We start from the raw sequence: 15,846 nt of genomic DNA, 5'->3' as shown, positions 1-15,846 counted from the left end.
GCAGAAGACTGGGTTTTTGTTGCCATCAGTTTGAAGTAAGTAGTCAATTGCCTTTGCTTGTCTAGCGTGAGGTAAGCCATCTGGGCAGTTGTATTCAAGCTTGCACCAGGAATGTTATCTTTTGAGAAGGTACCAGTTGTGATTTCTTTTCATTTATTGTGTACCCCAGGCATGTCAGAAGCCTTTTCACAAATGCCAGGTGTCGAAGAAGAGTGTCCTTGTTCTCTGCTTGAATGAGACAGTCATCCAAGTAAGGATATATTTGTATACTTCTTTGTCTGCAAAATGCAATTACTGGTGCCAGGCACTTTGTAAAGACCCTGGGCGCAGTAGATAAGCCAAAGGGCAGTGCAGAGAATTGGTAATGCAGTAAGCCAGCCTTGAATCTGAGGTATCTTCTGCAAGATTGTCTTATTGGGACATGCAGGTATGCCTCTTGTAGGTCTAAAGTCACCAGCCAAGCATTCTTGCCCAGCATGGGCAGAAGCTGCTGCAAAGTCAGCATTTTGAATTTTGGAATGCCCAGGTATGTGTACAAAATCGATAAATCCAGTATTGGCCGCCAGGCCTTGTCTTTTCTGGGTACCAAGAACAGTCTTGAATAAAAACCTTGTCCTTTTTCCTGTTCTGGTACTGTCTGAATGGCCCCCATATCCATGAGGGACGTAACTTGTTTCTGTGCCTCTGCCCATTGATTTTTTGGCAGATCTGGCCAACCATTTGCCATTGGCAGAGTGTGGAAATGGAATCTGTATCTCTGTGGTACAATATTTAGTACCCACTTGTCCTGGGTTATTACCTGCCAATTTTGAGCAAAAAGTGCTATTTTCCCCCTACGGGTGCTGCCAAAACATAAGTGCTTGGTGCAGGCACAGGGAAGTCATTGGGATTGCTTTCTGTAGGTTTGCGTTTTATCTCCTCCAGATTTGGAGGTGGAAGTGCCCCATTGCTTTGACCAGCATGAATCTTGCGCCTGGTATCTGGAACCCTTAGGGTGTCTGGATTTGCCCCTTTGAGCGCTGTCTAACACAGGAAAGGACCAATTTTTTGTAGGCCAGTGTCTACTGAATCTTTGTGGCTGCACTTGCAAGAAGTCTTTAACAGTTTGCATAGACTTAGCTTTGTCTTCCATTTTCTTTAAAACCTCTTCTGCCTTAATACCAAACAGAGAATCATGCTGTGAAGGTGCATCTAGTAATTTAGCTTTAACATGATCAGGCAAATTTTGTTCCTTTAACCAGGCATGCCTCCTAATCACAGATCCAGTAACTGTGGCCCTGCAGGAGGCCTCTAAGGAATCAAAACCACATTGCAAAGTATGCTTTTCAACTTGTTCAGCTGCATGCAATAATTCCTGCAATTCTTTATATTCTGCACATTCTGAAATCAACATCATTTTCTGTTTCAGCAATCCCATAACATGTTGTTGGTACTTAAGCATATGAAATTGACAGTTTAAGGCCCTGATTCCCAAGGTTGCAGATGTATAAACCTTTTTTCCCCATCTGTCCAGTGCCCTTGGATCTCTGTCAGAGGGGATAGGATTTTTTGCTGTTGAGGCCTTAACTTCCTTTGTACCCTGTGAAATAGTTTCAGGGTCAGCAGTAGGGTTTCTAAATTAAAATGTATGTGAGTCAGGGACCTTGTAGTATCTGTCAGGCTTACTGGGAGCCGGAGGTAAGGAGTCAGGGGTCAAGCTTGACTCCGAAAACACATCATCCACAATGTCTAAAACAGGGGGAATGGCTAAAGGCCTGTGCTGGGGGAGAAGAAGGAAATCCCTGAGCCTCTTTTTTGATTCTGAGAAGTCTTGACTCTCCCAGTGAAAATGCTCCCTCAAAGTATGCAAGGTTTCGCCAAATAAATAATCCTCAGGAGGAGATGCAGATGGAAGAGACTCCTCAGCATCAGAATCCTCATAGGGAGGTGTAGATAATTCCTGATCAGAAGAGGAATCAGAAGAAATAGAAACCTGATCTGAAGATTCATAACTAGTGTCTTGCCTAGGTCTCTTACCTGGAGGGGGATGGGTACCCCTGATCAAGGTAATAAGGTCTTCAGCCATTTTGATCATCTTTTTTTTAAGCATAGAGGCTTGTGCACGTGGCTCATGAGTCATTTTTTTTAGTTTTAGAAGTTGCTTTTGCCTTTGGTCTTGCAGCTGTTGTCGGTTTAATATACAAATGTTGAGGTCTGAATACACCCTCAGACGCCGGTGCCTGCTCAGCGGCTCCGGACCCATCCAAGGGAGATACATCCGTCGGTCCAATACCTTGAGTATATTGTGGCATGCCGGACTCCACATGGGTGTCGGTAGAGGCTTGCGACTCAAAGGTAGCGGGTATCAGGGGCAGTGAAAGTGCATCACTGAGTACAGGCAAACCAGCGACTGGCTTAGGAGAAGCTGTCCTTTTCTTTGCGTTTAAGTACTCCGGTGGTCAGATTGCTATCCAACGACATTTCTGGGTAGTTAAATCTGTTTTCAAAATATTTTGATGCAAAAATATACCGACGCTTAACAGTGCGTTGGTTAAATCTAGCACAAAACTGACAGCCAGGCACATTGTGATCAGGGCCTAGGCAAGGAATACAGTATAAATGGAAATCCTTATGAGGTATTTGCTTCCCACAAGTAATGCAATTAACTTTTTCTGACATTGATAAAAAGCAAGAAAAAGGTTTCCCCAATGGGGTACTTAGCTTTAGTGAAGACTTCGGTTCTGAAACTCAAACTGGAATATTTCAGTAGTCGGCCGACCGGCACTTGCGAAATGCTTCTGCTTTGGGCACCGCAAGGCAAGAAAGACTAAAGAAAATGGCGTTGGCTGTATGTTTTATACCCAACGGCCTGACATCATGGAAGAGGAGACAGCAACCAACGCATGACCCAAGACTTTGGAATTCAGGCCGACTGAGGGCAACCTGCCAGCAGATTACCCAAATGTAATGACTGCAACAGTGAAACACAAAGAACATCACTGGTACCTGTATTCCTGATGTATTACTCTCAGAATCCATTTGTCTGAGATTATTGGTTGCCAAAGTGAGAAATGAAGAGCCAGATATTGGTGGGAAGATTTAAAGGCTTGCCAAGGTAGGAAGGAGGGGACCATTCTGAAGACAGTCATTCAGATATGTTAGACTATTTTTTGGGATCATCCTTTCTTTTTTGAGCTATCTTGCCATTGTTTTTTATGACACCAGAAGCTTACTGTGTCTGCTTATTTTGTTTTTTATAAAACAGTACAGACGTAGGTGTATAATTTTTAAGAAACTTTGAGAAGAACGGCTGCAAAATCTGAGTAACCCCCTGAATCAGTTTCCCACTTTCATCAAACTTTTTTTCAGAACCTCAGCAGCAGATGGTCCAAAAACATCCTCCTCTAAAGAAGAATTCAAAATTTCAGATTTTACATCCTCGGGTAGATTTTGCATATAACAGTTCAAGTAGCAGATGCTATGGAAGAGGCACTAGCCGAATAATAAGCATACTACCAAAAGTATTTAGTCACCTGAGACACAGAAGCAAGATAATTCATTGAAGAGTTTTCTTCAGAAGAGGGAAATGTGGGTATAATGTTCCTCATTTTCTCAATGATATAAGCAGAAATGTTAACATATGAGCTTGACAATTAAGAATTCTGAAAGTAAATGAGGCAATAGCATACAATATTTTCCAAATCTGTGAAAGGCCTTTTCATCTTTATTAGCAGGATAGGGGTTAGCTTTTACCAGCTATTTAGCAACACACCAGTTACCAAACAAATCACTACAGGGTAACTAAGACTGTATACAGTATATTGGCTTGTGGCAGAGTGGCTAATAGGCAAGTTACAGCCTGTAATAAACACATCACCAATGCTGGAAGAATAGGAGGAATAGGTGTGGGTTGAAGAAATTTCAGTTATAATAAATCATAATATTTTTTCAAGGACAGTGGATTATAATTATATTCTCACTGAAACAAGTGGTTAACTCTGGGTATGGCTTCAGAAAAAAAAACATTTTCTGAGGGACTATCAGAAGAAACACACTTCTCAGAATCAGAATTAGAATTAGTCACCTGAGGAGAAGAAAGTAGATGTTCTCTCTTCAAAATCATTTTCCTGCTCAACATACTGGGAATCTTTAGAATATAAAGAATGTATTTTTCTCTTACCAGTAATATCAGGCATAGAAGGGTAAAGAGCCTGAGTTAAGTCCAGTAAATCACTTATGTCTAAAGTAACACAGACAGAGGATGATAAATGCTTAACTTTCTGATTATTTTTGGCAGGAATTTCTTTGTACGCAGACCGACTCCTGGCAGGCAAATTATCCCCAGTGAAAGGCATCCCAGTCCGGTTAGGTATAGAGGTAGTCCCTGCTCCTTTCTCTGTGCCTGACAAAAGTGGTACTTCCTTGCCTGCCAAAGCCTCTTCAATATCCACACAGGATGCATCTACCCACCTCCCAAGTCCATGGTGGCGGAAGGGACTACACCACAGGGAGCCAAGGTAAAAGATGAATGGTCTGAGGAATCAGAAGCAGCCACAGCAGAATTACTCATCTGCGGTTGAGGAAAATTTATAGCCTGCTGAAGGGCAAAGGCTGTTTGGAAATTTTCTTCTTTTTGTGGATGGAAGAAGGAAGAAACAAGAAACCAGTAAGGTGCTGCTTGGTGTGGTAAGACTGGCACCAATAGTCAGTGAAACGGCTATTAAAGAGTGTAATTTTTCTCACCAAAAAACACAATGAAAGGCACGTACCCTACTCCCCAAAAGTTGTTTTTCTGCTTAAAACTTGTGTTAAAACAAGAAAAAAACTTAGTTTTAACAACTTTTTTCCACTAAAGTCAAAAATGTCACACAGTGTAAAAAGTGACTGAAAATCATGTGACAGTCCATTAAGACAATTTTTCTAGTTTAATCCAATAAGGGTTACAGAAAAAGTAATATTTCAGATAAAAAGTATAAATCTGGAAGCCCCCCTCCCCACACACACACACAGGGAACTTGCCCGCCTAGCAATGGAGAACCATTAGCTAACAATTGATCCTCAAAAGTCTACAAGAAGAGCACTCTTCATAGACAGGAAAGCTCTAAAAGGCTTGGAGCCCAAGCTATTGATCTTTCTTAGCTCTCATTAAACTTCCAACAGTTAGGCCACGTAAAGGTAATTCTTAAGCAATGGACGCTGGCTGGCTCTTATATCCTATGCAGGACATAAACTCACATATTTAAAGCTACTGCAGCCAAAATCTAACAATGAACTTCAACAACTGCTGCAAATTGTAAAATAAAACTACTTGAGAACAGACCATACTGGATATTGTTTATGTTCTTAACCGTTTTAACATTTTGATTTGTAGTGATCATTGGGTTATAAAGATTTAATTCCACCAAACTGAAATCTAAACCAATGTACAGAAGGCTAGTAACAGACTATATGAAAGCAAAACAGTTAATATGTAAAACTAAATGGAGTACAGGATGTATTTTCACAAGAACAAAATATAAGAAATGGAAGTGAGGTGGAACTATAACTTTGAAAACTGAAATAAACAAGATCAAGAAAAATCTGAAGAAAATTTACGCAAGTACACTGACTATATTAGGAAACCATTTTATAGATGTATAAATTATGATAGGAACAAAGACACACACATCAGTAAGCTATGCATAGATCCTAAAATTTATTCTCAAACACAACAGAGTGTAGATACAGTTTCAAAGTTTTATGTGAAACAGTTCGACTCCACAGTGTGTGGGGGGTGTAATTTGTGCTAGTAACTTTCAGATAACTTCATATACTAAAATTAAATTAGATTATATTGAAAATGTACCATGCAAACTGGACCCATGCAGTGCACAGGGAGATGTAATTAGTAACAAGGACCTGAGAATACTTCAGTGTGACCTTGCAGTACCACTACATCTGTTATTTACAATGTCATTTAAGAATGGAGAGATTGCATTTGTTAAACCCATCTTTAAGGGAAAGAAGGACAGGTAAAACAAACAAGAGTCATATAGACCCTTAAGTATACTTTCCTGTTGTGGAAAATCAGAGGATACTTTTGTTAAAACTGTCAGAAGTGAGGAGCCTGGGACTTGAAACCATGTATCAGTATGCATATTCAAAGAACAGATGTATAACTACCTCTAAAATGATGTCTCCTAAACAATATAGCAGCCATAAATTAAAAAAATTGTGCTGTGATGAAACTTACTTAGACTTAACTTCAGCCTTTGATACAGTCATACATAAAAGACTAATCAATAAATAAGAACAACTAGGTAGTGATGTAATCTAGATAGGATGGATGGCTACAGTTGAAAGCATTAATGGCTGTGCTTAACACTGTGCTCCTCACTCAGGCAATAATGGCAGTACCAGTGTAGATGCTTTGTAACAACCAAATGAACAGATGGAAGTCTTTGGCCTTCTGGGATCAACTGCATGAACTTTTCCATGATGAATGTAAGACTAGGAATCCAAACAATAGATGTGACAATAGAACCATGTAGTGTAACGACTAGGCACACTTTCCTAGCTTGGCGAGTGACAGCATGGCATATGCACTCCTGAGCATAAACATGAGAGAGAAAGCCAGTCAAACTGGGGTGAAATTTCTAACAGTTCTAAACCAAGGCGGCTTCTGAAATTATATATTTCTGTCACAAAAACTGCCTGTAAGCTATACTGTTTCATATAATGCATACTGAAATAACACTACCGGACCCTAGTGGTCATACTGAGGAAGGAAATGCAGAACCACTCAGTCAAGGATTTACTCAGTCACAATTAAAACAAGTATGCACGGAAACAAGAGTACAGTCTTACTTTCAGTTTTTTAACCATTTTTGTAGCATTTCAGTGGTACTTCAGATCCTTTCAAACAAATAAGCTTAAGCTGCTGTTTTTGATTCCAAATTTACATATATGCATCACTTTTACTTAGGACAGGAAACTGAACTAAGGACCTAAATATCAATATGAAACTAAGCCAGTAACATGCCAGCATTGAATAGCAGGGTGAGGAAGATTCTCTCTTCCTTTCATATTTGTTTATTTGCATATTTTGCATACCTGCACCCAAGTGAAGTTGTCCAAGTCTAGAAAATGGCAGTCAGTTAGGACCATCTCAGAAGATGAACGCCCACCATATACAAAGAGATACTTGCGATCTAAAAAGAATTAAGATTATAAAAGATATTCAGGTAAGGAAAGTAAGCATATAGTGAATTCCAAAGCAAAGCATTTCAAAGGCATAAGTACTCCGCTCCACCTCTGTCATAAAGGAGTTAATATGCAATTAGTTAACCTCGTAAATATAGTTAAAAATGCTTCAGAAATCATACAATCATGACATTATAGACTAACACCACCCATGACCTTGTCAGTGTTTAAGACTTTCAGTATTACGCTATCAGCATTATGGGTTTCAAGACTGTGAATGTAAACCTATATGCACTATAGGTCTAAGAACAATACAATCAATAAAGTTACAATTTCAAATATTTTTTATGAATCAAGGTATGCCTTGTAGAACAGGCAGCTTTTGGGGAACTTTTAAAGCTATACATAGTGAAGTTATAGGGCCTGATGCAAGAATGTTGGACAATCAAATCATTCCATGTAAATCCTGGGAAGCACTAACAGTCCTAACTTCAGCTATGTGAAGCAGCAGGACTTCCCAAAAGGGAATCAAGGCAGGAGAGTCTAGTATCATGTAGAGAAAAGCAGGTGATTAACAACACATTACAGATGATCCTGAAAAACCACTGAAGGACACTGCAGATCCAAAGAACAGACATAACATGATGGTAACAAAAAGTACCAGTTAAAATCCTGGCTGGAGAATTTTGCACCAGGTTCAGCTGATTAATGTCAATGCACAAGTGTTCAAAATAGTTAAATGTAGGCACTATCCCCAGTTAAAATTTCCACAGAGCTTAGCAATGTTTGGGTGACCACCCTACCTGACAGAGTGACTTTTGATTGAATGCAGCCTGAACTAAGACTGAGGAGTACTTTTTCATTGTTTCTGCATTTGCAATGTACACTGTTTGGCATTTTAATGCATTACTGTACCATACGTCTTGTTGAAATTGCACCTTTTCCCTTTTTTTGCGATCTCAAGTTAGAACAGTTTTGGTGACACTAGTGAGAGCAGATGGGATTTGAGGCATTTCCTGAACCAGAATTACTTAAGGGATAGAAAGCTGTGTTGCAAATAGGTTCATAGGTGTATACTAGGCTAATGGCCCTGGAGCCTTTACAAGCCTAGCCCATAGGATTACCCTGGCATCGTGCCACCCGACCTTAGTTCCCAGTGCCTCTGTTGAGTAGAGCCACTGGAGTGATCCCCAGGGTGAATTTTCTATTCCTATCCACTCATCAAGATTTCTCTTGAAGAGGGCCAGTGAGGCGCTCCGCTTGACATGTATGGGAAGTCTATTCCATAGCATGGGCAGTCTCTGGGCTATGAACCTGTCCCTACAGCTTGTTCTGTTGATTGTGGTAATGAGGGAGAGGTCTCTGGTGCGTGTACTGCGGAGGGATTGGGATTTCTTTAGATGTAGCATTTCTAGCAGAGCTGGGTCAGACATGGCTTTGTAAGTCAAGCAGAGATCGCCTCTAAGTAGGCAATATGAGACAGAACAGATGAAGTTTTTTGTCTGTCCATATAGGACAGGTGTTTAAGGCCTAGGATCCTCTTTGTGAGGTACTTTTGCAACCTCTCCAGTTGTTGCAGGTGTCTAGTGAGGTACATGCCAAATGGGGCATTGTACTCTATGATTGGCCTAATGAGGGAAGAGTAGAGGGAGACAAGGACTTCTTTCCTCCTGGATGCAAAACCCTTAGTAATGAGATGTGCCACATAGAAGGACTTTCTGACCACAGTGGCATTGTGGTGGTCAAAAGAGAGGTTATTGATCGGCTTTTGTTGATGATTTGTTTTTCATATTATTTTATCAGTCTTTAGTGGTTCGACAGTTCATGTTGCTAATTTTCTAATCTTTTTGCTGTATTTGTTTCTAGTTTTTTTTAGATTTTAACCATTTTTGGTTATGTTTCATTCTCATATAGCTCAGCAAAGCTTGATGACCACGCCACCCGACAGAAAGTGATTTCTACTGGAATACAGCCTAAAGTAAGACTGATAAGTAATTTTTCATTGCTTCTGCACTTCCACTGTATACTGTATGACATTTTAACTGCATTATTGAACTGTACTTCTTGTTAAAACTGCAATTTTTTGCCATTTTTTTAATAAACGAACCAAATAATAAACCAAATCAAATATGAAAAGTCAAGATAGAAGAAGCTGGATTTGTCCTTCTCACTTATAATGTGAGTCCAGGCTCAAGTAATGTAAACCAAAATGAACGTTTAATAAATCCAACAGGCAACAGGTAAGTAGTTCATAAAATACAAAAGATGAGCGTTTTCGTCTAGAAGATCAAGACTTCATCAGATAAAGTATAGAAAATACATACTTCCTTTTTATATACACCCAACAGGAAATGACAACACATTAAGAATTAATTAAATAAATGAAACTAGATAAGTATTCAACAATACATATGAAATTAGCACAAGAACCCCATATTTTAAAACACAAAGAGAATGTATAAATAAATATATATATAAAATAAAATAAGATAGATGATGTCATAAAAAATATGTATATGTATATTTATGTATATTTATTTTTCATAAAAAACTAGTCCCTAAAAAGGGCTTTTATTACCTCTCAACAGCTTTTAATTTTAGTAAGGAGCTGATGGAAATATTTTCATTCAGACCTGGGCAGTTGCCATCATTTAGCCACAGCTGCCAGTATAGCTCTCTTTTTTCTAATAATAATGACCAAGCTCCTCCTCTTGTGTCTGTGTTAATACTATCTATAATAAAAAATTGAAAGTTGTGATTCACATTCTCCACAATATGTTTACTTAAAGCGTTTGTGTCCTTTTTATTTTTTATATCATATAGTTGCTCATATATATATGGTTCTTTAGTTTGCGGTCTGTTTTACCAATACAATAACAAGAACAGATGGTTCACATGGCACAATATATAACCTTCTGGGAGCAACAATTATATTTATGGTGAATTCTGATTTCCATGTTGTTGACAAAAAATGAATTACCCTCTTTACATGCTTACAGTAGTTGCACAAGCCAAATTTGTTCATGTAACCTACTTTACGGTTAAGGTAAACATCTTTGGTTTCAAAGATGTTTTTCAGATTTTTTCCTTTTCTGTAGACTATAGTAGGCAGTGGACCTATAAAAGATCTAATATTCTTGTCATGCCTAAGGATGGACCAAGTTTTTCAAAAATATCCTTCAATATAAAACTATCTTGAGTAAAAACAGTAATAAAAGAAGTTTTAAAATCCTTACTCACCTCTATAATATTAATGTTAGTGTTATTGATAGTAAAAACATTATCCATAAAATCACCTGATAATAGAGGATGGTAAAAACTTCTCTCTCTCTTAACTACCTCAAATCATGATTTCAGTAATGAATTTAAAAGGATAACCTCTCTTCAGGAACATATGATGTGAAGTTGTTCAATCTCGCTGTTCATTCTTCACTGATGTATCCATCGGCTCCAACTTGGCCGTTAGCAAAGCTCAAGGTTTACCAATAGCTCGAGACCAAGACCCTTATCCCACGATGCACTGCTGGAATTACCTCAGATCTAGTTTGCCGCGGCATGGATCTCAGTGGTTCCAGTTTGCTCAAGCCTTTTTTGATATAAAAATCGCTCTAGTTAGATTAGTTATATATTAGCTCCTGTAGTTGTCTCTTTTAGACTTATTACCTTGGTGCTTGATTATTTAGCATAATTGTAGTGGCCTCGTGTTGGGCCTAGTTATTCAGAGTGTGTGTGTTTTCCTATTACCATAGTTTTTGCATCGATAGCATATACAGATAGTGTGCTGTTATATATTACATAGTATTGGCCCCTTTTTTCTCCAGGCCATCGTTAGAGTGTGTTTGATATTTAGACGTGTTATCTTGAGCCTAAGGGTAGTTGTAACTTTTAGGCTGTATTAGACTGTGTGGTTTGCGATAAAACATTTTGGCTGTATTTAGTCTGTGTATTGTTTATTGAGTTAAGTCCAAGTTCTTTATTAATATGTCTGAGGAAAAAGACAAGCACCCAAAGTCTGGATTCAAAAAATGCCCAGAATGTGGGCAAAAGATGTCTCTCACTGATGGGCATGTTCAGTGTGTATATTGTTTAGGTGCAGTGCATTTGCAGGAGTCCTGTAGCATTTGCCATTCCTTTTCTTCAAGGGTTCTTTTAGAGAGGAAAAGGATGCTTGTGGATCAAGGTTTGCTGAATCATCCTTTTGCTGAAGCTTTGACTGACCAGGATAGGGCCAGCAAGTCCTCTAAATCTTCAAAATCCTCAGACTCCAAGGCATCTAAAGACTTGAAAAAGTCTAAGAAAGTGGAGGATTCCGGGACTTCGGCTCCACAGCCCTCAGAGCAGAGTGTCATTTCGGAGCCGGCCCACAGTTTTGGAGCCGGACTCTGAGAGACCTGTATCTCCACTCCTCAAATCTGCACCTTCAGTGCACTCCTCTAGATCTTCTGTCAGCCTCTCGGATTTGGATATGGACCGATTGGTGCAGAAGCTCTTACGGGCACCAGGCCTTGTTAAACTGCTGTCAGTTCCGACACCAGGGTCGGAACCAAAGACCACCATCCCGGATTTGACTGCTCCTCCTCCAAGCTGTACCGGATCTTCTGAGCTGGAGGGGGCTGACCTGCTGATTGTGGAGCCTTTGGAGCCGAGACCTGCTCCAGTGTCATTGGTTCCATCTACTCTGACATCCTCGGCGCCGACCGGGGACTCTAGGGGTTGACACTCTCCTGTTGGGTCCGGGGAGGATAGTTGCACTGACTTGTCGGTGCCAACTTTTCTTCTCAGGGCCACAGCCCGGATGAGCTTGGCTCCTACCTCCGGCTCAGAGCCCACGGCCTTGGTGTGGGACGGGATGGTGGTGCCTTTGGGTCCGGTGACTCCTCATCGGAGCCGTGATGCTTTCAAAGCCATGAGGAGAGCCTTATCCCCAAAGACATCCTTGACACCAGGTCTGGCCTCTTCTTCCCCCAAAGCGCCTGTGTCCACTTATGCTTCCATCATCCAGGCCAAGCATAGAGACCCTGAGCCTCAGGTAGCCCCATAGGGTGCCCCTTGCTCTTCCAAGACCTCCCCAGAGGCTCCCACTGAGGAGGTCCCCAAGAAGAGATTGTGTAAGAGGAGACACCTGGACTCTCCACAGGAGTCTTTGAAATCTGACACTGACTTGGATGAGTCAGAAGGGTCCCCACGATCCCCCTCTGAGGATATCTCCATTGCGGAGATACTCGAGATCCTTAGGCAGAGGGGTGATTGGCAGTCCAAAAGCCCTACTGAGGATGAGTCAGTTCTCCTGAAGTCTTTCGGGTCTCAACCTTCCAACTCTTGGGTGTCTCCACCCTTCAATGAGCTCATGCAGCTGGTCTCTCGGAGGGCGTGGGAGTCACCGGAGTCCATGGAACCTGTACCTCAGAGGTCTAACAAGTTTATTTCTGCCCCCATAGATAGACGTTTTGTCCAAGGGAGTCCATGTTGATGCCATGGTGGTGGCAGTGGCCACCAAGAAGGAAATGTCTGAGACTTCCTCATCGATCCATCATCCTAACAGAGAATCCAGGATAATGGATCGATATGGGAAATGCATGTTTAGTTCAGCGACTTTTACACTCCGATCCCTGAACTATTTGACCCACTTCATCAGACTGCAAAGAGATCTCCTTAAGGAGTTGGGAGATGCACTTCAGGGTACTGTAGCTGCAGGGGCTTCTGACAAAGTTGCCGCCCAGCTTGTTACCCTAAATTACATTGTGAACTCGTCCATGCGTTTCATACATGCAGTTGATGGGATGAGTAGGGCAGTGGATACAGGAGTTGCTCTAAGATGACATTCCTGGATGTGCTTGTGTTCCTTTGCGGAGCCCTTTAAGTCTTTATTTGTCAACACCCCTTTTGATGGCTCATCTCTCTTTGGGCCCAAAGTGAAGGAAACTCTCACCAGGTGTGAGCAGGAGGGAAAGGCTCTGCCATCGGAGTCCATTTTTCCACCCCTACTCGGCCTTACACCAAAGGCCAACGGGGAGGGAAAATGTGGTTCTAAGGAGCCTTTCAGGACACACATGGTCAACCCCCCTCCAGGGGCAGAGGAGGGGGTAACAATGGAAGATGCCACCCTCATGGCAGAGGGGGGTCTGCAACACCAGGGTGACAGAGATCACGTCTCTGGTCAACCCTATCAGCGCTCCTGAAGGGAGACCCAACTGTCCTGCTCTGGAGGCAGTTGGGGGTCGCTTATCTTTGTACCCAGATGCCTGGCAAGACAAATGACAGCTGGGTACAAAGTATTATTTCCAGAGGGTATTTCATACCGTTCTTCACCCCGCCCATGCTCCCAAGGAGAAACCTGGACGTTCCACCCAGTTACACAGAACAGGCAACTATAGAGGTGCGCAAGTTGCTAGAAAAAAAAAAAGAGTCATCCAGCCAGTCCCAGCAGACCAAATAGGATCTGGAACTTACTCAAGATTCTTTTTGGTTCCAAAGAAAACAAGGGACTGGAGACCTATTTTGGACCTCAGCAGACTCAACCAATTTGTAAAGAAAGAGAAGTTCAGGATGGTCATGCCACAGTCTATACGTCTCTTTTCAGGGAGAGACAATTGGATGTGCTCGATAGAGCTCAAGGATACGTACTACCACATAAAAATGGCCAATCCATCCAGAGATCATCTGCGTTTCTGGCTGAGAGCCAGTCATTATCAATTTTGAGCCCTGCCCTTTGGTCTCACTACAGCCCCCAGAGTGTTCACCAAATGCATGGCAGTGGCCACGGCTCATTTGAGGCGTCTAGGATTCCAGGTGTTTCTGTACCTAGAGGATTGGCTCCTTACCTCCACCACCAGGCATCAACTGATTCATGCAAGGGAATACACTCTGACACTCTGCCATCACTTAGGCATTACAATCAACTCAGAAAAATCTGCCTTGTCGCCATCGCAGTATATTGTCTTTATAGGAGCAGAGTTAGACACCTCAAACACCACTCTAGGACTACCAATCGAGAGGGTCTTTCTTCTTCGCCAGCATGTCAGTTCATTAGTGTCGAAGGACAGAGCACCAGCCGCAGAAGTCTTAAAAGTATTAGGTTTGATGGCTGCAACGACCTTGGCCATACCATTAGCAACGTTGCATATGCGGATTCTTCAATGGCTGCTGTTCTGCCAATGGTCCTATTAGGGACTTCCAATGAGTCATATGATTTTGATTACAAACTCTTGCAAGAGATATCTCCAGTGGTAGTTGACATCTCTTCATGTAACCATAGGACATCCCTTTGTTCTACCACCTCCAGTAGCCACTATGACCACGGACGCTTCCCTGATAGGGTGTGGGGGGGCATTTTCAGGGAATGACTGCCCAAGGCACATGGACGGATCAAGAGTCACACCTGTATATCAATGTTCTGGAGATGACAGCAGTACTTCTGACGTTGCAGTACTTTCAGGACTCTCTTCCTCTAGGGACGATTGCAATTCAGACAGACATGTTGGTAGTCTAGTACTTGAACAAGCAAGGCGGGACCAAGTCTTACCCCCTTTGCCGAGAAGCCCTCAGAGTTTGGCAGTGGGCTGTCTCCTCCCAGCTCTTTCTGTTGGCAATGCACATCCCAGGGAGATCCAGCGTGATAGCAGACAAACTGAGCAGGGCAATTTTGTTGTCACACGAGTGGTCCCTCAAACAAGAGATTGCGGACAGGATTTTCTGCAAATGGGGCCAGCCTTGCTGCAACCATTTTGCCAGTCACATCAACATGAAATGCAGAAGCTACTTTGCCCTGATTCCCCCCTCTGGGAAACCCCCCGTGAGATGCACTCGTACACGATTGGCCCCCGGGTCTCCTCTATGCATTTCCTCCAATCCCTCTAATACCCAGACTTCTACAGAAAGCAATGTTGCTGGGAAGGACTATCATTCTCATTGCCCCTCACTGGCCTCGGAAGATTTGGTTCCCATTTCTTCATCATCATCTATTGGAGGATCCATGGATTCTGGACCCAGTTCCAGACCTTCTGACACATCCGTCGGGGAACCGCCATCCTTCATTGCAGTCACTGAAGCTCACAGCTTGGCTGCTCCAGTTCCCCTCACAGCCAGGCTTCATGATCTTTCTGATGAGACAAGGCAGATCCTCTTGTCATCCCATAAGCCATCCACCAGAAGATTACATCTTAGTAAGTGGAAGAGCATTTCCATATGGGCTTCTAAGCAGAACATTGATCCTTATCAAGCCCATTTGATGTCCATTTTAGAATTCTTGACTATGATTTTTAATAAAGGTGCTGCAGCTGCTACAGTTTGGGTCCAGTTGGCTGCTATATCTAACTTTCATCTCTGAGTGGACGGGGTAAACATAATGTCCCACAAGTTGTCCAAGGCCTTTCTCAAAGGAACCTTTCACATGAGGCATCCAGTGAAAGCTCCTTATTCACCTTGGAATCTAAACTTTATGCTGCCTCGTATAATTCTTCCCCCATTTGAACCAGCATCATCTTGTAATCTCAAATATTTATCATGGAAAACCACATTTCTGGTAGCTATTACTTCTGCCCGCAGAGTGCCAGAACTTCAAGCCTTATCTATTATCAGCCCTCCTTATTTGATTTTTCATGCTGATAGAGTATCTTTTAGGACAAACCCCTCTTTTTTGCCCAAAGTTTGTTCAGAATCTAATATCAACCAAGTCACTGAGTTGCC

At 41.9% G+C, this 15,846-nt stretch overlaps 1 protein-coding gene across 1 annotated transcript in view; it reads right to left on the bottom strand.

Moving 5' to 3' along the window:
- LCMT2 (leucine carboxyl methyltransferase 2) overlaps positions 1-15,846 on the bottom strand; it is an 859,935-nt gene that overhangs the window by 161,226 nt on the left and 682,863 nt on the right. Inside the window, exon 11 of the mRNA XM_044060683.1 lies at positions 7,072-7,169. Coding sequence (XP_043916618.1) covers positions 7,072-7,169 — 98 coding nt within the window. The remainder of the gene's footprint in view (positions 1-7,071; positions 7,170-15,846) is intronic.

The sequence above is a fragment of the Protopterus annectens genome, chromosome 2.part0 (assembly GCF_019279795.1).
Source record: "Protopterus annectens isolate FY-2018-M chromosome 2.part0, PAN1.0, whole genome shotgun sequence".
Classification (NCBI taxonomy): domain Eukaryota; kingdom Metazoa; phylum Chordata; order Ceratodontiformes; family Protopteridae; genus Protopterus; species Protopterus annectens.
This window is presented reverse-complemented; position numbering and strand designations above follow the sequence as displayed.